This window comes from Tamandua tetradactyla, chromosome 6 (assembly GCF_023851605.1).
Source record: "Tamandua tetradactyla isolate mTamTet1 chromosome 6, mTamTet1.pri, whole genome shotgun sequence".
Taxonomy (NCBI): Eukaryota; Metazoa; Chordata; class Mammalia; order Pilosa; family Myrmecophagidae; genus Tamandua; species Tamandua tetradactyla.
The window spans coordinates 112523266-112546319 of NC_135332.1; the positions used below are offsets into that span (position 1 = coordinate 112523266).

The 23054-nt window shown below is 34.2% G+C and overlaps 1 protein-coding gene across 1 annotated transcript in view; it reads left to right on the forward strand.

The window, feature by feature from the left end:
• C6H8orf34 (chromosome 6 C8orf34 homolog) overlaps positions 1-23054 on the forward strand; it is a 393975-nt gene that overhangs the window by 359740 nt on the left and 11181 nt on the right. The window contains exon 11 of the mRNA XM_077163208.1: positions 14127-14220. Coding sequence (XP_077019323.1) covers positions 14127-14220 — 94 coding nt within the window. The remainder of the gene's footprint in view (positions 1-14126; positions 14221-23054) is intronic.

Below are 23054 nucleotides of genomic sequence, written 5' to 3' on the forward strand. Positions count from 1 at the left end.
AATTCTTAAAAAATATTGATTAAAATAAGAGGCTACATGGTGTAGTTAAAAATAGCAATGAATTCCAGAGATTGAGAGTCTATCCTAGTTGTGCCTCTAGGATATTCCATATCACTGAGAATTATTTCCTTAACTGTAAAATGTTTCCCTAACCGTTATCTTTAATAGCCATGATTCCATGTCATATGTTAAGCAGTAATCACATCAGCCTCTTTTCTTTCCTTCTCTGAGTTTGTAATATATTTTTTTAATTCACATTTAAAACATTTTTATCTCAAGTGTAGTTATATTAGGAATTCATGATAAGTGAAACCACATTTCAGGAAGTATTTTTTCTTTCCTTCCTTTTCTTTTTTTATTTTAAGGCATAGTTTCCATGTGATCTGCCCTTCCCTTCTTCACACACCCCTGCCTCTCTCCTTGTATTCTCTTCCCTTGTTGTTTTCCAAGGGAAATTGCATTTTGGTCCATTTCCAGGTGATTACCAAAATATGTTGTTGTTAGAAAGAATAGCTATTTAAAATGCCAATTTAAAAAAATTCTTTAAGAATGACTGCAATCCTTAGCTTTGTGATTTTATTTCATTACCACTCCAGTTGGTGAAGGAGGGAAAGTCAGCATTTCAGTAGTCCCATGTTGGAAATGGGGACCTGAGACAGGCATTGAATCAAGTCTCTTAATTGAGGCAATCTTTTCTGACCTTAAGAATCAGGCATGTTGTCTTATTCTTTGCTTTATCTACTGGGCCTCGTGCCATATTTGTAATCCTTTCTGCAAAGTGTTCCTTTCCTCTGTATTTTCCTCCTTGAATCTTTGTGCCCTATGTTTTCCATTCATTGGTACCACCCATGTCAGTGATTTGTGAATGGCAGTGGCAGTCAAACTCTGGTGTGTGTGGCCTCTGAAATAAATGATGTTGTGTGGATTTCTCCTTTTCTATGATATAGAGATATGGTTAAGGACCTGGCTGTGTGGGAAGAAGTAAGGCTGCCAAGAAGGCCTAGCAGTGCACACAGAGCTTTAGTTATACTTGATCATCAAGAAAACCTTTAGTCATTGCCAGGTTTTAGCATAAGACTGCAAGCATGCAGCCAAAGTAGGAGACCCATGAACTTCAGTTCTACAGAGACAGATCGCCCTGTTCAGCAAGCGCCTCAGATTGGTCTTGGGCATTTCCACTGTTATAGCTGAGGTGCTTAGAGCCCAGCCAGAAGGCCTCAGATGTGACAGCTCCAAGGAGAAAACTTCTAACTCCAAGCAGTTTGCCAACCCATCCTCTTACCCCTAATAATACAGACAAAGAAGAAGGGATTATTAACATTCAAAGGACTATTTTGGTCTCATGGAAGAGCCAAATTGGAAGAGCTCACTACACTTCTTTTGGGTTAGTTGTTCAAATGAGAGGAGATAGTGCAGCACGTTTCAATTTTGAGAAGCAGTTTATCTGAAATAAGCTTCAAGACTTCTCTGTGTGTTTTGATTTAAATTACTCATGGATTGGGGGATTTATATGGATCTGATTTTCCAAATAGTTCATATTTTTGTTTTGTTTAATTATCTTATCTATTTCATTATCTTATCCCATTGAAAATCCCACAAACTTGGAAACATTTGGAAACATTTAAACTATAGCATATATTTTTTTTTGCTAGAAGAAACCCTGATTTGGCAAGACATATTATCACCTCTGTGGTTTGACCTGTGATTTCTAAGTTTTTTGAAATACCAGCATTTTATTCGTAACTTAATTTTTGTTTGGAATGAGCATCCTTTTCTTTCCTCAAAGTGTTTTGGAGTAAACAAGGTAATATGTTTAACTAAAGGGAATTTAGTATTTCATGTTTTTAAATTTTACATTTTGCAGAGGTAGAAGAGTGTAAGAGTGGAATCTGGTCCCACCTCACTCAGCCACTACCTACTGCAATTTCCTTAAAATTGGCCCAAGACTGTCTTGCCCTCTAGTTGTACTGAAAACCAACCAAATGATATTATATTTGTGATAGTCTTTGAAAAGTTAAAAAAAAGCAAACAAAATTTCATAGGAACTAATGTAAGCTATAGAGTCACATTTATTTCATTATCTTTCAAACACTTTATGGTGTAATAGAATTTATTTATTTTAACTTTTATTATTTTATGATATCTTAGATTTTATTCCCAAATATCTCTGGCTATGCAGTATGAAAATATAACTTATCCCACTAGTGATTTGTCTGACAATTTTGACAGCAATATTTAGATGAGTTTAGGATCTTTGTTTAATTTTATGTTCTAAATCTCAATGATTATAAATCTCAATGATTACTAACACTCAAAGAAGTGCTAGTAAAAGGCACATTTAATTGAGCATTTACTAATTACATACAAGTAAGGGGGAAAAGGCCACATACAGACATTTGGAAAAACACAAGTAAATGATCTATTCTCTTTCCATAAAATATTTTAAGCCCATGTATTGTATATCCACACAAATTTATAGAACACAGATTTAGTGTCTTTTTAATCTTATCTAATTTTAAGAACATATTTATAAAATTCATAATAGAAAATGTTATGCAGTTTATATGACATTCTGTCCTAAGTAATTTATATTAAACTGTTTACTCATTTACATGAGCTGAAATCCACTTAAAAGATATATTATTGGCTAGGACAAATTAATATCTCCTTCGAAGATAACTAGTTGCCCAACTGATAAACTGATAAACCCTCAAGTATCGACTGAAATGGTGAAGAAATGCTAAAGATTTGGGGTTGTTCCTAGGTTTCACTGCTCTCCATTACTCTTCTTTCTCTCTCCTTCTTCTGACTTTTCTTTCAACCTCTCTTCTTCTTTGCCTCTAGGGAGAAGCCTCCAGTGGGGGACACTCATTGAAAACCCACATGGAAGAAGTGAGTTTTAAGGTGGATTTGTAATATAGTCTGAAATCAGTGTATTATATAGGATGAAACACTCATTTGGACTTTCTCCATCTGCCTGTAGGGCCAGTCTGTATGTCCAATGATCCTACCTACACATACAAAAAAATATGTTATCAAAATTTATTTTTCCCTCACTGATAGGGAGATACTATTTATCAATTCAGTCATCCTGAAAATGAAGGTAAAACTACATAAACTTCATGTTAGTTGATGTCCTTTATAAATGACAAGCACATATTTGTATTGGCTGCACAAAAGAAATAGGACATGATCACAGGAACTAACAAATACAAGTTGGCCATTTGTTCATGTGACAAATACTTGTCAAGGACATAATTTGTGCAAGTCATTATGTAAAATGCTGTTCTGACAATTAAAATGTATGTTGAATTTTTAATGTTTGTTGAAAAATCTTTTAAACTCCTGAATTTATTTTGAAGATAGCCAAGGGTGCTCTGTGTCAGAGGGTGTGTCTTTGGACTATCTGAAAACTGCATTTGAGACTTCTCAGATAAGGTGATGGACACGGTCCCTAAAACTTGATCCAAACTAGACCACAGTAGTTACTAAATTAGCCATCTAATATAGTAGGTGCAAGTGGAGGAAACTGGGGAAACAGTTTGTTGATAATGTCATAACAGTAGCAAATATTTGGTTTGACTAATACTTCTCAGCAAGCAAAATTTGTTTCTCTAAATATTTCATTCCTGCATGCATTAAAAAACCACTAAGAGTGGCCTACTTGATGTGCTATATAGTCAAAACATTTACTAAATAGAGTGTACCTACCCATATTTAAACTTACTTGCAAATATCATTTTGGAGGGAAAAAAATCAGAGTGCATAGCATCCCATCAAGACTCTAATATGACTGGTTTGCATGCTTATTTGGAGGTGGTTGAAGCTTTGCCAAAGGCACAGCAGAATGGGCAGTGAAAAAAGGAAAAAACTGATGTAATAAGGTAGAAGTTCTGAGCACAGGTTAGAAAAGTCAGAGTATAAAGGGCAAAAAAAAAAAAGGTACCAACCCTAAATTTAACTTAATGGCCTTTTTTTTTTTTTCTGCAGAGAGTCAGCAAATCATTTAAGAACTAAATGCCACCCAAGGGGAGGAAGATACTATTTTTGAAATGCACCAATAGTCTCTCTTTAGGGTTGATGATTGCCCAAGTACTTGGCTTAGCATTTCCCCCTAGGTAGTGGAGTGGACAGCAAAGGGCCACCTCTGCACAAAGGTTCCTGATGTACCTTTTATAGTCTTTTATAGTTCTAACACTGTGGAGTAAGGGAGAACCTGAATTACTGAATTACAGGAAAGAGACTGCAAACAGATTGTAGAACTTTTAGAATGTCTTATTCTAATTTATACTTGCTGTCAGAGAAAAATGATCCTTATTCTCTCCATCGTTATAAATGGGCAATCTAGCAATGCATGTGTACTGCTTATGTGGGGAGAAGGTTGATGATCTGTGAGTTTTCACTGCAGGTGCACTGACACTCCTCAGGTCAGCAGCATTGGCATCTGTCACTGGAGGGGTCATTAGAAATTCAGAATCTCAGACATTTCCCCAGGCCCAAAGAATTAGAATCTTCATTCTAACAAGATCCCCATGTGATTCTTAAGCACCTTAAAGTTTAAAAAGCAGTGGCTCAAAGTTTCTTTTCCAGTATTGTTTCTAGAGAATAACTGTATATAACCCCATAGAAAATCTCCAAATTTTGTCTATTATAAGTAAAGAGAGAACCTCTATTAATGAATTTCAGTTTTGTTTATTCATCTACTCTTAAAAATAGTTTTTTAGTTAATCAGGGCTATAAAATCTCTCTATTTCATGATATTCATTTCTGAATTTCAGTTTGAATTTCACGATTGTGTGTAAACTGTATAGGGGCTCAATCCTGTGCAGTATTTCCAGCTAATATTGGTTTTTATTTAGATTTTAATTCTGTCTTCAATCAACAGATGATCACCCTTTTATGTAAAACTATAAGTGTGATCTTAATTAGTGAACTTATTAATGGTCATGCTCTTTCTGCAGACAGTAATCCATTTGGTTAAACTCTTCTCTATTGGGCACATGTTCAAAATGTGAGCCATAAAATGAAGTGTTTTGGTTTTTCTCACTTTTGCTCTTACTTCGTGTCCATGCTCTTTCTTCTTGTTAGTAGAATCAGCAAACAATGAAAACAAGTATTTGTAAATTTAAGAACATTGAAATTAAAATAGCTAGCAAACATTTCCTTTTATTTAGTACACACTAAAAGTCAAATAAACCATAGTGTTTACATTTTTAATATATTTAACATTTCTTGCTAAAATTTGGACAAAGCTTTGCAGATCAAAGGCTCTCTTTTAAAAAATTATTCATAATTTTTTCAAAATTATTCATAACCACATGAAGTCAGACAATTTTGTTTAGCCATCATTAAAACTGAAGAGATTATATGGTTTCCTCTAAAAATAAAGCAAAAATGGGACTTTTATATTTTGTGATTTTTAATGTATCACTTTTCCAGTTATAGGGTTTGTATTTTCAGCAAAATAAAAAATAAGATGTGATAGTCTACTTATTCTAATCCTCAAAATATTTCTGATAGTTAATTAAAAAAATAACATTATAGGCTCTTTATGTGTAAGGCACTCGAAAACTCAAAGTGGGGATACAAATTTCACATTGCAGAACTTTTAGTATTTGGAATCATAATACTCGTTGAAAAATGATCATTTAACACATGAAGAGATGTTCATTTTATTAGCTGTAAGGGAAATACAAATCAAGATGACAATGAGATATCACCTCACACCTGTAAGAATGGCTGCTATTAAACAAACAGAGAACTACAAATGCTGGAAAAATTGGAACACTCACTGTTGGTGGAAATATATAATGATATAGCTGCTGCAGAAAACAGCTTAACAGTTCCTCAGAAAACTAAATATTGAGTGGCCCTATGACCTGACAATACCAGTACTCAGCATATATCCAGAATTGCTGAAAGCAATTATACAATTTGCACACTGATGTTCATAGTGGCACTAGTCACAATTGCCAAAAGATGGAAACAATCCATGTGCCCTTCAACAGACGAGTGGATAAACAAAATGTGGTATATACATACGATGGGATATTATGCAGCAATAAGAAGAAATAAGGTCCTAAAACATATGACAATGTGGATGAACCTTGAGGACATAATGCTGAGTGAAATAAATGAGACTTGAAAGGACAGATACCGTTCGACTCTGGTAAAGGTGATTTCAGAGGTTACACTGTAGAATAGAGCAGGCCTAGAGGTACACAGAAGACGGACCTGGGGAGAAAGCTACCCAATGAGGATGAACTTAAATACAAAGGAATGGATAGCAGTGATGGTAACTAATTAGTGGGATTATAAGTATTTCCATATTGAAGGTGAATGTGATTGAAAGGGGATGTATAGTGCCATATATCCCACTGATTAAATCTATAGTTATAAATAAGTGCTCGCCTAAACTATTACATAGTTTTGATACTGGACCAAGAGTCAATAATAGAGGGGTAAGGGGGAAAACTGAAAATGAATGCTATGACCAGTAGTTAACAAGAAGACATCAATAGTATCACAGCACTACAAGGGCAACTAATTGGAGGCGGGGGAACAAGTGTGATAAGGGGTAGTTTTTTTTTTGTTTTTTTGTTTTGCGCTGGCAGGCAGCAGGAATCGAACCTGGGATCTCTGGCATGGCAGGCAAGAATTCTGCCTGCTGAGCCACCGTTGCACCGCCCAGGGGGTAGTGTTGATTTGATATTTGGTGAAGCTGTGTTTGTCAATTCTTTGTCTCTATGGGCCAATGAAGATTGTCTAAATTTGAGAGTGCTGCTGATTGTACAACCAAGTGAGAATGCTGTAAGACGTGGTTTGTTTGTTTTGGACTTTATCCATGATGCTCAATAGATGGAGGGAAACAAAAGGTACAATGACTGAAAAGTAGAATGGCAAACTCTGATACATTTATATGATGGAATGTGGTTTAGCTACAAAAAGAAAAGAAATTGAGAGGCATGCAATGAATTGAATAATCCTTGGGGACAATATACTATACAAAATAAGTGAAATAAAAGAACAAATATGCTAAAGTCTCTTTCAGAAAATGCTTATAAGAAAATTGGAGCCAGTATTGTAAACCCTTATAGCAGCCACACTTAGTCTGAAGTTTTAAGTGTATTTCTAGATTCTGAGACACTGAGCTGTATGTGTATCAGCTGGTATTTCCCTGGAAATTTCAGTAACTTTGTAACATCTAAGACACAGAAATGGAGTGCTGCAACCCTGAAAGTTAGCATAGCTATGTACAATAACGGTTAAAGTAACCGAAAAAGAGATCAGGCCTCAATTAAAGATAAAAATGAAGCCAATCTTGCTGGGACTAAGGTAATTCAGAATATATACAGGGTAAAAGATGATAGTGTATGCACTCTAGACCTTCACCTACTGTCTGAGACCAGATGCAAAGAGGTTTATTATGTCTAGAACCGAAATTTTCTGTAACACACAGTCTAAATCAACCTGTCTGGATAGCTCATTTAAACAACCCAAACTCCTGGAGTCCAGAACAGAGGCAAGGTGTTGTAATTCTGTATAGCTTAATGTAATACCAGGGTAAATCTCAGACTATGGAAGGTTGATAATTAAAAAGTATTGGTAGAGTCCCTTGAGAGGGGCCAAAGGGGGAAAAAGAAAAGGAACTAATAACTTTCCATCTAGAAAACCCTAGGTACCCCCTCAACCATTTGAGTACTTCTAAAAAAATAGGCCAAGCCCTTAATTTTGAGACTTGCCCTTATGAAACATTTCTGTAGCAGAGAATCTAAAACTACCTATACAAGGTCTAAGAGTTGCTTCCAGGACACCTTTTTTTATTGTTCAGAGGCTCTCTCTCTCTCTCTCTCTCTCTCTCTCTCTCTCTCTCTCTCTCTCTCTCTCAACATCTTACTGACCAACAGAGGGAAAAGAAGTATAATAAAATAAGGCATGAGTGGCTAAGATCGATCAAATAGAGTCAAGAGACTATTCTGGAAGCTACTGTTATGCAAGCTTCAGTTAAATAGTATTAATTGCCATGGTTTGCTAAACCCCAACCAATATCACTACCTATTAACTCTTAAGAACACCTAGGGCTCAAACTAAGACGATATAAAAAAAGTTTGATGCATAAATTTGGTTTCCTGGAACCTATAATTTCTTCAGGGTCCCTAAGCCAGATAAATTCTGAAATTCAGAGGAATGAGCCTCTCTAAGATTAACAACTGATTTCATCCCCCTATCCTTTAGTGTCAATACCCCTTCTCAACATGAACAAGTCAGAATGGGCATTGCCTAAAGATCTCTTTAAATTGGTTAGAAGGATCAAAGGAGAAAGAGAAGTTATAAAGGGGAAAGTAGTATTTAACAAACAAGTATGACTGCTGAATCACTATATTGATATTTTTTCTAGCCTCCACTGTTTTGGAGCATCTAGAAGGAAAAATTTGAAATAGTGGAATGGTAACCCATAACAAACTCTGAAATCTGTTCTGTAACTACTTATTGAAGTGTACTTTGACAATTACTGCTTTTTCTTTGTGTATATATTGTATTTCTCAATAAAAAAATGTTTAAGAGCCATGGGGAATTATGAAAGAATCAAGAGCCCCAAAAGAAAGAAATCAGATGATGTACTATAAAGATTCTACCAATCAACCATTCATATACTTCAGAAAAAAAAAATCATTTCAAGCAATTTATTAAAACTCAGTCCTTCAAGAAGTTCTATTGCCATACTTTTCACAGAGAATCTAACCCATTTTAAGCATCACATTTCCTAGATGAATAATTGGATAGTAACATACTATGGTAGTTAAAAGCATAGGCTCTGGAGCTGTATCATTTGGGGTCAAATACTGATTCTTTCACTTATTAACTTGGATAAATAACTTATCCTCTTGGTACCTCAGTAGTCTCACCTATATAAAGTGAGTGTAGCCTTAGGACTAGCTTCATAGGATTATGAAGTAATGTTATGAGATAATATTTGTAAAGCATTTAGAACAGCCTTGTACAAGTTTTCTAGCTGCCAGAATGCAATATACCAGAAACAGAATGGCTTTTAAAAAAGGGAATTTAATAAGTTGCTAGTTTACAGTTCAAAGGCCGAGAAAATGTCCCAATTAAAACAAGTCTATAGAAATGTCCAATCAAAGGTATCCAGGGAAAGATATCTTGGTTCAAGAAGGCCGATGAAGTTCAGGGTCTCTCTGTCATCTGAGAAGGCACATGGTGAACACGGTACGGTTTCTCTCTCATCTGGAAGGGCTCATGGCTAGCACAGCATCATCTGCTAGCTTTCTCTCCTGGCTTCCTGTTTGACGAAGCTCCACAGGAGGCGTTTTCTTTTTTCATCTCCAAAGTGCTGGCTGATGAACTCGCTGCTTCATGGCGCTGCAGCATTCTCTGCTCTCTCTGAATCTTTCATTCTCCTAAATGTTTCTTCTTTTATAGGACTCCAGTAAACCAATCAAGACCCATCCAAATGGGTAGAGACGTGTCACCTAATCCAGTTTAAAAACCACTCTTGATTGAGTTACATCTCCAGGGAGATGACCTAATTACAGATTCAAACATACAGTATTGAATGGGGATTATTCTGCCTTTATGAAATGGGATTCTGATTAAAACATGGCTTTTCTAGGGTACATACATCCTTTCAAAACCACACAAGCCTCTTGCCCATAAAAAGCACTATTAATTGCTTATTAAAATTTTTAAAATAACAAGATAAATTAAGGAATATCTTAAGACACATCAGTCTAGATGTTTCTGTCCTTCTGTTGTTGTTGCTTTCTCCATTGTGGTCTTAATGCAAACCTGGGAGGGAAGATTCACAAGAAGGCTTGCTCTTCACCCAGGAATACCAAACTCTTAACAGCGATATTGGCTTCCCCCCTAATCACTAAGTGACATGTAGTAATTTAAATATTTATTCATCAGTAAGTATCGTCAACTTTAATGACTGAGATGCTATAAAGATCTAAAAGCCAAAACCAATCGTTTTTAAACTTTTTAAAGAGAAATTTAGAGTAGTTCCTCACAACTTTATGAAGTGAGTTGGGGAAGGCCAAGAAATGTGAACTAACTTCAGGTGTCGAGCGGCAGCTTCACAGCTTCCAAAGGTGTCAGACAGTAAAAGGAGCATGGGAAGCAGGCAAGCCTTTTTTGAATCTGTTCAGGTTAACTTTGCCAGCTATGCCATCTGAACTAGTAAGAAGTTCAATTCTATGCAACAAAATGTCTTAGAATCACTTTTTTTTTTTTGCATGTCTGTCTGACTTGTTTCTCCTGTGTTATATTCTGTGATTTGTAAATTAATGAAATTCAATTACATTTCAGATGAAAAGTACAAAACATTACCCTCTCTTTTAAAGAAAAGATAATTTACTTTTTCTCATTCATGTAGATATACTTAAAAAAAATTGGAATAGCTGTTATTTACTTACATAGTTATTATGTTATATATAAGGTAACATCCCACTTAGGAAACTAGGAGAAAAAGATTTTTTTCCAAGAAAATCCTGTTTTTGCAATGACATTCATTACCAAGCTATACATAGTTGTCCATGGATAATATTTTTTGTGGTATAATCATGACTCTAATACAGATATTGGAGTCAAAGATCTATTTAACTCATTAATTGATGAGGAAATACAGTAAACAGTTCAAAATACAGTGAACAGTTTGAAACAGTTCAAAGTAAACAGTTAAAGTGCCTCATATATATTATCAAATAAGGAATGCTGAAATGAAGGTATAAATAGATGCCAAAACTGATAAAACTGTTCAGTATCCGTAGGGCCATCAATTACATGACAATGGATGCAGTTTGCATCCTATAAACAAGAATTATTTGCATTACTATGATTTTCTACAAATTGAGTTATAAAATTGTTCAGAACCAATGAAAGATCCAGCACACCCCTAGAACCAGATAACTGGAAGCCTGTGCTAGAAAAACAACCTATTAACTATACCCAGTAATCTTTAGTCTATTTCAAAGTCTTTCACAATTTTACCCTACAATATTTTTGGAAAGACAATCCACCTAAAGAACTGTTAAGAAATTAGAGTGTAATACTAATACATTGAATAGTATAGCAAATTTGTGATGAAAATTATTTTTCTTTTGTAATACTTTTCACAATCTGTGATATTTTTCATCACCCTGTCTTCTTTCCTTTCTGAGATCTATCACTTCAAACCTGTAGCTCCCCAAAACTATTTCCTTCTTCCTATGCTTTTATTTCCCTCTTAAAATTCCCAAAGTACTGAGCTACAGAAGTATAATTTACTAAAAATTTATGAATTTCAGTCTGATGAGACATTTCCTTTACAATTTAAAAATGTCTATTTTCAACCTTTATATTAGAGTATTATATATGGAGAAGTTTATTTTAATGGTATTATATGCTTAATTCATTGTTGGTAGAAACAGTCTATTAAATGTATTTGGAAAGGGAGTGTATGTATTTTTGTACTTTATGCACCATTCTTCAGGGATCCTTATTTTATCAGATCCTATGGTTATAGAAGTAAAATGAAAGTGATGATTCCCTTTTAAAATATGGAAACTTATGTTTGTACACTACTTCCATCTTTAACCAAAGGGAGAGTTATATTCAATTCCAAAGGCAGTTGAATCAGAGCTAAAGTATGCAATGGTGAAAGTTTGAGCTAAGGAGCATCTTTTTTCTCTAAATGTATTGAACTTTCATGGTCACACATGGCATAAATCACTGATTGACTGGATTTAGAGAGTCTAAAAATAAGCTATTCATGTGGAATAACAGTACTGCAGCTGAAATTTATAAAGCACTTATTCTGTTAGCAGATAGGATGAAATGTTGATTCAGGGCTAGCAACTGTTTTCCATATGATACATGTCCCTGTTTCCCACCAATTCTATTCCCTGGATATTTGCTTTACTTACAGTGAAAGTGTTTTAGATAAAGGATGAGTGGTATTTCTTTTAGAAGCTACCCAAAGGAACTTGCTCTTGGGACTATAAAAGAATTTGTACTCTGCTCAGCCGTAGATTAACGGTCTTGCAGAACAATTTTTGAAAAAAATGACAAAGAGAAACATGTCAGCTCTTGTTTTCTTTTTTCAAATGTTCAAGATTTTAACTCCATGACCCCATCAAAAAGAATTATAAGTTGTCTGATGGGCTGAGCTTTGGACATAACATAGAACTGCCTGTTAGCATGGATAAAGCAAGCAGGTGCATTATAGTACTAGCTCTGTTCAAGGGAAAACCAAACTAAAATATTTAAATAATTTACTAACAGCAATATTTGTACTATCTCTACTATTCTAATAACTCAGCACTTTAAATTTCTTCCCAAACTATATGTTTTACTGAGCTAATGTTCCCTTTGTCCTTTATATAATTTGCAATAAATAAAGAATAGTTGAATGCTGATTATCTGTTCAGTAGTATTGCTTAAGATTCTAAACTATTGTAGGAAGAAAAATAACACAATTGGCTTACTAGTCATGTCTTTTCTTATGAAAATAGATTTTTGTATTTTAGTCAAAAAGCCAAATAACCAAAATATTTTAAAAATTAAAACCATTTTTTTCATGGTTGCTTTTCAACTTTCTGTTTTCAATGGACAGCTTCAGCCATTTGATTTTACCCTATGAAACAAAAAAGACCATTTTTCATATTCTTTCTTTAAACATCTGAGACTGTGTGTTCTATTTTTGAAAGACTGTGGGAATATGATTTACCTCTCTGGTATATTAAAAAATTTGAAATTTTACTTCTTCTGTCCTCTATACTGTTCTGAAACTTCGAATCAAAGATTTTTTTATATTTCTGCCACTTCCTTGGTATAGCCCTGCATGATCAAATCCAGTGATTTATAAATTTGAAAAAACAATTAAATTCTAAAAATAATTTCTATTTTGTGTAGTTTATATTGTTATAAAATTTTATGTAAAATGTTTCTATAAATTTTACATAAAATTTATAGTTTATATAAGATACTAAATTATAAATCCAAGATTGAATATCTTTAATTTTTTTCTAACTGCCCCTACAATATGCCATCTAGTGCCACTCACATACCACTTATTGTCTAAAAGAAATCTAGACTAGAAAGTTACCATTGTTGAGGCAGTAAGACATGAAAGGATAGTTTCTATACAATAATAATTATATTGGTGCTGCAGGTAATTAAAGAAATAAAGGAATAAACTCTGTCTTGGAAGATGAGGGATGGCTTCCACTAGAGGTGACACTGAAGCCTTGGAGAGAGTAGAAATGTTAGGGACAGATAAAACTATGTGGGCTATTCTAGGCAGAAAGTTTAATCTGTGAGAACAGTCTTGGTAGCATCAAAGTACGGCAAAATTGAGCTACCCCTGAATTATAATAGGGTGGAGTATCAGTCTAGGTGGTATGGGAAGGGAGTGGTGGTAGATCAGGCATAATGAGGGATAATGAGGGAGCCAAAAAGGATTATGAGCAAGGTAAAGATCGTATTCTATGGCATCTTAAAAATTTCACTCTGGCAGGGATTTGGGGAGAATTAGAGGAGGTAGGAAACTTAAACCTGGAAGACTCTAGGTGGTTATTACTACATCAGGATTGGAAATGATGAGGGTTTGCTTTAGGTTGATGTGAGAAGGCAGAAAGATGCAAGGAAATATGTGAAAAATATTTTTAACAAAAAGAAGTGAGAAAAAAAGGTGGTACTAAAGGCTAAAATGGAGAATGTTCTTTAAATCTTTCTAATCTTCATTATTGTTAGAGGGAATTTGAAACCTTGATGGGAAAGAAGAACATTTTGTGCAATTTTATATTCATATTTGCATGGTTGTATTTCCAAGCATGAGTGCCAAGATATTAATAAAAATATTAATTCAGGAAGGAACATAGTCTAGATATTTCCTCTTATTATGAATAAATCTTATTAAAGGGGAATGTAAAAAAAAACAAAAAACGAGTACAGAGTTTGTGGCATTTCTATGATATGATATTATATTTAAACTTGGAGCTCTTCTTTACTGTGTGGAATTTTTTATTATGATTTTTGACGTGTCATAGAAACTGAATCTTTTACATGTATTGGTATTGAAGATGTCAATGTAGAGTTTAATCTAAATTAAATTTGTTCTTTGGCAGGATGAATCCTTAAAACAATTGCAGGTAGTTCATCAACCCTGGATCTTGCCAAGTGACACAGAGAGCGAAGGAGTTGAAGCAGAACAAGATAAACGTGAGTAGACCCTGCTCTTTACTGGTAAAATGCTTTTAGTCAAAAGAAATAAAGGCATTTTCTTTCCATATTATTAAACAACTTCTGCTAAAAGTTTGGAGTTAATTAGGGAGAATATATAAAGATATGCAACACTCAGATCTATAAATCTGGATTCAATGTCGTTTTAATTGTGATATCCATAAACTATAACTCTTTAAAAAGAAATGTAGCACTTTAAAAGATGGAGTTATTCTTCTTAAAGACCAACAGAATATCGAGTTGCAAAGTAAATCTTCTATAAATACCACAGAATTATATCCTTGATAACTTTTGATTATTAAAAAAATTAATGTTAGGACCAACTGATTATTATAGTACAATTTTTCTTTATTGAATGAATAAACATATGTGTATAGAGGCTTGTTCTAAGTTTACAAAACAAATTAATATTGTGATAGTATTTAGGAAAAATAGAAAATATGGCTCTGGATCTTCGTTCCTGGATTATAATCACAACAAAGAATGGGTTACTACAGTATGGCTCAGCCCCTGTTCTCTAGGGGTTTATGAACACTGTCAGACCAGTGGGTTCTGCAACCTCATGAAAAGTTCATGTCTGGATTAAGATATATACAGATAGGCTTTTAAAATAATAACATTTCAAAAAATGTTTTACCAATGGTAGCCAGCAGACAAAAATAAAAATTCCTAGTGATAACGTAGCCCTCATGCTAAGTGTGAAGTGACTAATTAATAATTCTCCTGAGCTGTAGCCATCAGAGGCACCTAATATGGTACACAGAAAGGTGCATCACCCAGCCACATATTCAGAAATACACGGTGATATATAGATTTCCTTGCAGGGAAACAACACCTAATATAGGACCCAATTGGTGAAAACTCAGAGCGTAGACTGTACTTAAACAACTACAAGGAAAGATGTATTTTAGAAGACCCTTAATGCCAGAAATCCTAAGTAAACTAGTCTAGGAAAGGAACAACATGGGATTCAAAGAAGAGATCCTTTAAATCTGAAAGAATTAACAGTGTCCTAGGACTTTTATGAAAACAACTGCAGGCCCACACAAACACTTAAATATATGTAGGTACTCATTCTAGGGTTTGGGTTAAAATTATTTTCACTAAATTCTTTTGAAGCCTTTATAAATTTTGTTTAGGAAAACAACAACAACAAAAAACTCCATCAGGTTGTGCCATATATGTATATTTTACAAACACCATGTATGTAATTGGGCTTGTTTTATGCTGACGTTAAATTCCACACTCGGGTGCCCAAAGTAAGCAAAACTAGGTAAAGGGCATCCTTATAGAATGCACAGTGTATTAATTCTATGAGCCAATACTGTATCTTATAATTTAAAGAAGGAGAGGAATCATTCAAAATGATATACTATAGCCAATTCCGAATTCAGTGTTATTTTCGTCCCCTCAAATCCATTTGTGTCCAATCAGTAGAAAAGTAGAAAGCATGGTTCGATAATGTGGTGGAGATAAAGATCCTCAGAACTTTCAATTCTTGTCATCTAATACAATTTGCCTATCTCCAGACACTTTCCACAAGATGTTGACATTACACTGTATTGCCACTTCCACAAGGGTGCAAATTCTTTGAAAAGAGTATTCTGTCTGTTTCCTTCATCTTATTGAACTATATAATAAACTTTCAATACATATAAGAAGAATTAATAAAAAGATGAGTAAGTGAATGAATAGATCTCTTTGGTACTTGCCATCTTATTTATCCAGACTTTTAGGAATTTAAAACAAAATAAATAATAATTATGATTGTGAATAGCCATCTCAAAATATGTAGCTTTATTAAAATGTTAACATTGAATATTATTTAGACATGAATGTTGTTGAAGGGTCGATTGATCACATTAAAGGCCATTCTTGAACTCTCCTTACCATAGACATAGAACCAAGAAGATTTGACCCCAGCAATGTTGTATTTAGAGGTGACCCTTGACAATGTGTTTGAATAAAGTCAAGTTTTAAAAATAATTAGGTGGTAATAGCAGGCATCTGAGAATTGAATATTTGCAAGCATTTTTGCCAAATTCTTAGCTCAGAGATGCAAATGCTTTCAGAGTGGCTTCCAACAGCGAGATGCTGGGACATGTGTAAGGAACCAGGAAAGCATTGGCATCTCCACTTATACCTATACTCGAAGCATGTAGTTTGTACAGTTGCTGGCGAGATATGTATAAATCACCTACTTTCTCTTTTCTAAAGAAAGGAAATAAATTTCATGAATCCATGTGAACCTAGAATCTGATTTATAGTCAAGAGGCACAAACACTATCAATTTATGAGTGAGGATTGAAGGAGTACAAGAGTTATTATTTCTACAGTAACTAACACCTGTTTCTTGACTTAGCTTTCTTTCTATAAATTATAACCTAGATAATTTTATGAAATTCTTTGATTTCTCCTGAGACAAAATATCATGGCAGAAAATTGCCAAATAATGTGAAGATCTTTGCAGAGGGACATATTTCTTATTGTATCATTAAAATTTTTTTCTTTATTCGAAATTGTGGATTTATGGAAAAATCAAGCATAGTGTACAGAATTCCCATACACCACCCCACCACCAACACCTTACATTGGTGTGGAACATTTGTTAAAACTGATGGTATCACGTTTTTATAATTGTTCTATTAAGTCCATGGCTGAACTTAGGGTTCATTGTTTATGTAGTGTAGTTGCATGGAATTTTTTAAAAATGTTTTATTCTGTTACTGTATGTGCAATGTAACATTTCCCTTTTTAATCATATGCACATATATATTTCAGGGCTGTTAAAATCGCATTCAAAATGTTGTGCTACCATCACTACCAGCCATTATCAAAACATTTCCATCATTCCAAATAAGAACCCTGTACATTTTAAGCCTTAACTTTCCATTCCCTATCCCCAGCCTGTCCCCTGGTAACCTATATTCTAATTCCTGACTCTATGAGTTTGCCTGTTCTAATTGTTTCAAATCAGTGTGCTCTTGCATCATTTAAAAATAAGACCGAGCTTAAATAAATTTTATAAATGATCATCTTAGAAGACAAGATGTCTTAGATAATTAAATGGGAAGTTTTATAAACTTTTATTATAAGAAGATAATCAGAGCCCTTAATTCATATGATTTTTTTATCTTTGCTTTGTTTTTAGTAGAAAAGTATAAATCACAAGTTGAAAAAAGAACTGATGTTAGCAGTGTGCTTGTTTTTAGTCTCGCAGACTATGGTCAGAAGTCATTAACTAAATCAAATCCCAGATATTTGAATCTCCTGGGATATTTATTTAATATTCATATTCCTGGATTCCACATCAGAACTACTGAATCAGAAATCTCTGTGCATGAGAATCTTAATTCTTCACTTCTAATAAGCCTCTCAGTTGATTTTTTGCTTATTCTAAAGATTGAGAACTACTGTAATGGAAAGTACAGTGAATCAGGAGGTTGTATTTTTACAGTTGGATCCACTGTGTTGTTAGATTTTAGAACATAATTCTCTAAGCCTCTTTCCTCACTGCTAAATTAAATCTTCTTCTTGAAGAAGATTGACATGCAAGCAAATTATAAGGAAGATCTATCTCAAAGCAATTAATATATTTTGGATTAATAGAAGTTAATGGTAAAAGACTAAAGTTGATAATTTTTCTCTAACATTTAGTATTACATTTGGCAATAGTAACATGTAATATGATTGTGTGTTATATGTAGATGTCCTTTCCTTTTACATGTATTTTTAGTGTTAATGCTAATTTTACAGTTACAACATGCTTATTTATTTATTTATCTCTTACAAAAGCATGATGCAAGGCAATTTTTTATCCTGTTCTATCAAAGATTTTTTTAAAAAATAAACTTTTTAATTTGGAATAATTTAGGTTTATAGAAAAATTGAAGAGATAGTACAGAGAGTTCCCATACATACCTTACACAGTTCCTCCTTTTAACATTTATTAAAAAAAAAAAAAACAAACAGAAAACACAACAACATTACTATTAATTAAACATCAAGCTTTATTTATTCATCATGCCTTAGCCTTTTCTGGTCTGTGATAGTTTCTCAGTCTTTGTTTTTCATGATGTTTAAAATTTTGTAGAGTACTGGTGAAATATTTTGTACATTGTCCCTCAAATTGGGTTTCTCTGGTATTTTCTTATGACTCGATTATAGTTACAGGATTTGGGAGGAAGGCCATTGAGGTGATGCAACCTCATCCTATAATTTTCAGAGATTATCTGTGATCACGTTGGTGTATCATTTGTGTTACCTTAGATAGCCTGGCCGAGGTAAAGTTTGCTAAGTTTTTCCACTGTAAATTTACTTTGTACCCACTTTACCAAGTGAGTACAAGTCATCAAGTCCAGCCCACACTAAAAAAATGTCATCCTGCTGTCTCTTGGCCGGCAAGATGAGGAATTAGCTGTTCATCACCATTCTGAAAGTAGTTCTCATATCCCAATTTTCCTCTATTCCATCAGCATCAGTCCAGTTTTCACTTCGTTTGAGAAATATGAATATGATATTTTCATACCAGGTTATAAAGCCAGAGAAAGAGAATGTCAACATTTTTGAATACAGTATTTCCCAAAGTGTGCCTTTTTGAGTCTTAGTTACTTGAAAGCCTATTTTAAATGATTCTGTGATAAAATAAATTTTGGAAAATTCTACATATCATTATATTTGAGAGACTCTCAATTGTGAGATATACTGTTAATTTAATAATAGCTTTTCAGCCATGCCAGAGACCCGGGTTTGGTTGCTGGTGCCTGCCATTGCAATAATAATAATAATAATAATAGCTTTTCAAGGGGAGCAAAAATCTCTTTCATTTTAAATGAAGAGATTAAGCGTAATCAATGTCTTAGTTTAAAATGGGGGAAAATACTTTCCATTATTGGACTTGAGGAAATGTCATAGATTTTATTCTAAAGATTTGTATAATAAAGACACTTGGAAATCCTGCCACAACAAGACCTGCTTGACTATGTTTACTCTTTTGTTTTATATATTTTTTTGCATATTTATTTGACCTTCTTTTTTACAAAATACCTATACATTGCAGTTCCCATCAACTTTGGAAGAACAAACATTCTGGGGTTTTAAGAAGCAATAATATATAATCTGCTCTTCTTTCTCAATTTAGTGATGAGGAAATTGATACTACAAGAGATTGCAGTCTGGTTCATATCAACCAGTTAGTAGCAGAGGCAGGACTAGAACCCCCATTGCACCACCCTTAACTCATGACTCCCACTTTTGTTCCCCCTATAAGGGACTTATAGCTTATGCTGTGAGCCTTGAGTGAAATTGCTTGGGTACGGCAATAAGTGGAATTATCACTATAAAGATCCTACTGTCCATGAGGTATGAGGCCAGGCTTTTAATCTTGAGGAAAAATCTTTGTTCTACCTATCATAACCTAAGGTTATTTCTTTCCAGGTAGTCTCTTAACTGTCTATTTGAAAATTGTGATGAGACAGCTGATTACCTCTCCAGGCCTAACCTAAGATAAGGAACTAACACTCCAAGAAATAAAGGAGTGTGTAGGGAAGGAGGGGACTATGGATAAAATAAAGATCAAGATGAGTTGATAACCAATTAGGTCAGACAGGTGAAACTTAAAATCCTCAAAAATTCATGAAACTTGTACTCCTCAATATTTTAGTAGCTGTATGTTCAAAAATAGGGATGAGGAACCAGGCTATACCCTCCTCAGGGTATAAGTGAGACAGGAATTTGGTGCTTTATCTTTATGTAAAGATGAATTAGGTTATCCCATGTAACACATATATTTGTAGGGAAAAGGCATACAGACAACTGGAGTCAACTAAGAGTAAAACACTAATATTAGTGCAATAAAAAGAACACAGAATAACTACAAGGATAAGTTTGTTAAGAGAAAAGGACAAAAAAAACATCTAGTACACTATAATAGGTTCTTTTTGTGATTCAAAAGAAATCTTGGTAATTTTTCATTATCACTTTTTCCCTTTCAATCTGGATATTTAGAAAATTCTAAAGCTTCTAAAAAGTGTCTGAACTCATAGCAAGTGAAAATTCCTCTAAGTTAGGCAATCTGACATATTGCATGATTGGTAATATTTTACAACTGCTCTTTAAACAATAAATATAAAAGTGTACTAAAATAATTAGTGCCGGGCCACAGTGGCTCAGCAGGCAAGAATGCTTGCCTGCAGTGCCCAAGAACCCGGGTTCGTTTCCCGGTGCCTGCCCATGTAAAAAAATAAATAAATAAAAATAAAATAATTAGTGCCAATTATTTGTTAGAAGCAAAACATTCTAACATCAAATTTTGCAATTTTTCATTATAACACTGATCGTAAAGAAATATTTTGATTATAAATAAGGTTTTGCAGTTTCTATAGGCCAAAAATGCTTCTGAATCATTTGTGTGGTATTCTTACTTTGTAATTGTTTTCCACATCTGTGATAAAACTCTGATGCATTGAAAGGTTCAACTGATTCCTAAGGACCTAGAAAAAATTTAAAGGGTAGCACTTATAACATGTAAAACCTATTCTTACCAAATAAGCCATTATTAAGTGTAATGAAAAAATTTGTCAAGTTTCTTGGCAATGTATAAGGTTATATGCTTCAGACTTTCTGTTTTGTTCATGAAAACATCCTTGTGATGTGCAGTGGTAGTCAGAAAATTTTATAATAGGCGTCCAAGAAGGCTGTATTTAACCAAACAGCTGAACAATATGGAATTCTTTGGATTATAGCATTGTATGGCATTGAATTCTTTAAAACTGAAAATAGGAGATACATGTCCAATTTTTTGTTATTAAAAATATAAAAGTTATACATGAGTGGTACATGTTTTTGGGCCTTTTACCAAACACTTTTTGTTTGTCTTGGAATGTTCTTTTATTTGCTTTTGGGTGGCCTAAAACTACAAAATAATGAAAACAAAATTAAAGAACATCTTTTTCATTCTTTAGCCTTGATGGACAGGGCAGTCTTACATCAGATGGGATATGTCTTTCACAAAGCAGAAGAATGTATTGGCTGGCTACAAGTAAAGCCTGCTTGTTCTGTATGGATTTTGTTCTGTCTTTTATTTCAATGACTGTAAGAATTTGAGCCTGTTCACACCAGCCAAGCTGTTCCATGATTTCCCTTGGCTCTTTTGGCAGCATTACCAGATTCACCTTACAAATTAGACAGACCTGGGCATTTTTGGTGCCAGAAATTTGGTTAAGATCCTCCAATAAGTCCCAAATGCCCTGTAGGCCAGATTACCTCCTTGTGTCAATCATATTTGTGGATCTGGAAAATTCATCAAATGTATACAGGCATACCTTATTTTATTCTGCTTTGCCTTATTGTGCTTTGCAGGCATTGCATTTCTACAAATTGATGGTTTGTGGCAACCCTGCATCAAACAAGTCTATTGGTGCCATTTTTCCAACAGCGTGTGTTCATTTCATGTCTCTGTATGACATTGTGGTCATCCCAGAATACTTCAAAGTGTTTCATTATTATTATATCTGTTGTGGTGATATCTGATCTTTGATGTTACTAGTGTAATTGTTTTGGGGAACCATGAACCGTCACCATATAAGACAGCAAACTTAATCGATAAATGTTGTATGTGTTATGACTGCTTCATTGACTGGCCCTTCCCTGTCTCTCTCCCACTCCTTGGCGTCCCTTTTCCCTGAGATATGAAAATATTGAAATTAGGCCAATTAATAACCTTACCATAGCCTCTAAATGTTCAAGTGAAATGAAGAGTTCCATATCTTTTACTTTAAATCAAAAGCTAGAAATGATTAAGCTTAATGAGAAAGGTATATCAGAAGCTGACAGACCAAAAGCTAGACCTCTCATGCCAAACTTTTAACCAAGCTGTGAATGCAAAGCTAAAGGTTCTTAAAGAAAATTAAAAGTGCTACTCCAGTGAACACATAGAATGATAAGAAAGTGAAACTATCTTACTGCTGATATGGAAGAAGTTTTAGTGGTCTGGGTAGAAGATCCAACCAGCCACAACCTTCCCTTAAACCAATACCTAATCTAGAGCAAATTCCTAATTCTCTTCAATTCTCTGAAGGCTGAGAGAGGTAAGAAAGCTACAGAAGAAAAATCTGAAGCTAGTAGAGGTTGGTTCATGAGGTTTAAGGAAATAAGTTGTCCCTATTACATATAAGTGCAAGGTGAAGCAACAAATGCTGATATAGAAGCTGCAGCAAGTTATCCAGAAGATCTATCTAAGATAATCGATGAAAATGGAAACATTAAACAACAAATGTTCAATTTAAACAAAACAGCCTTCTATTGGAAGAAGATACCATCGAGTACTTTCATAGCTAGAGAGGAGAAGTCAATGCCTGCCTTCAAAACTTCAAAGGATAGCTGGTGACTTTAAGTTGAAGCCAATGCTCACTTTGCTGTTCAAAAAATTCCTAGGACCTGTAAGGATGATCCTCAATCTTCTCATCCCATGGTCTGAAACCTGTATGACAGCATATCTGTTCACAGCATGGTCTACTGAATATTTTAACCCCACTGTTGGAATCTACTGCTCGGAATGAAAGATTCCTTCCAAAATATTACTTCTCATTGACATGCATCTCGTCACCTAAGAGCTCTCCTAGAGATCCGCATTGAGATGAATGTTGTTTTCATGCCAACTAAGGCAAGATCTGTTCTGCAGCCCTAGGATCAAGGAGTCATTCCGACTTTCAGATCTAATTATTTAAGAAATACATTTAGTAAGGCTGTAGCTGCTGTGCTGTTTTGAAAGGAAGTATGCCTCCTAGAAAATCCATGTTTTAATCAAAATCCCA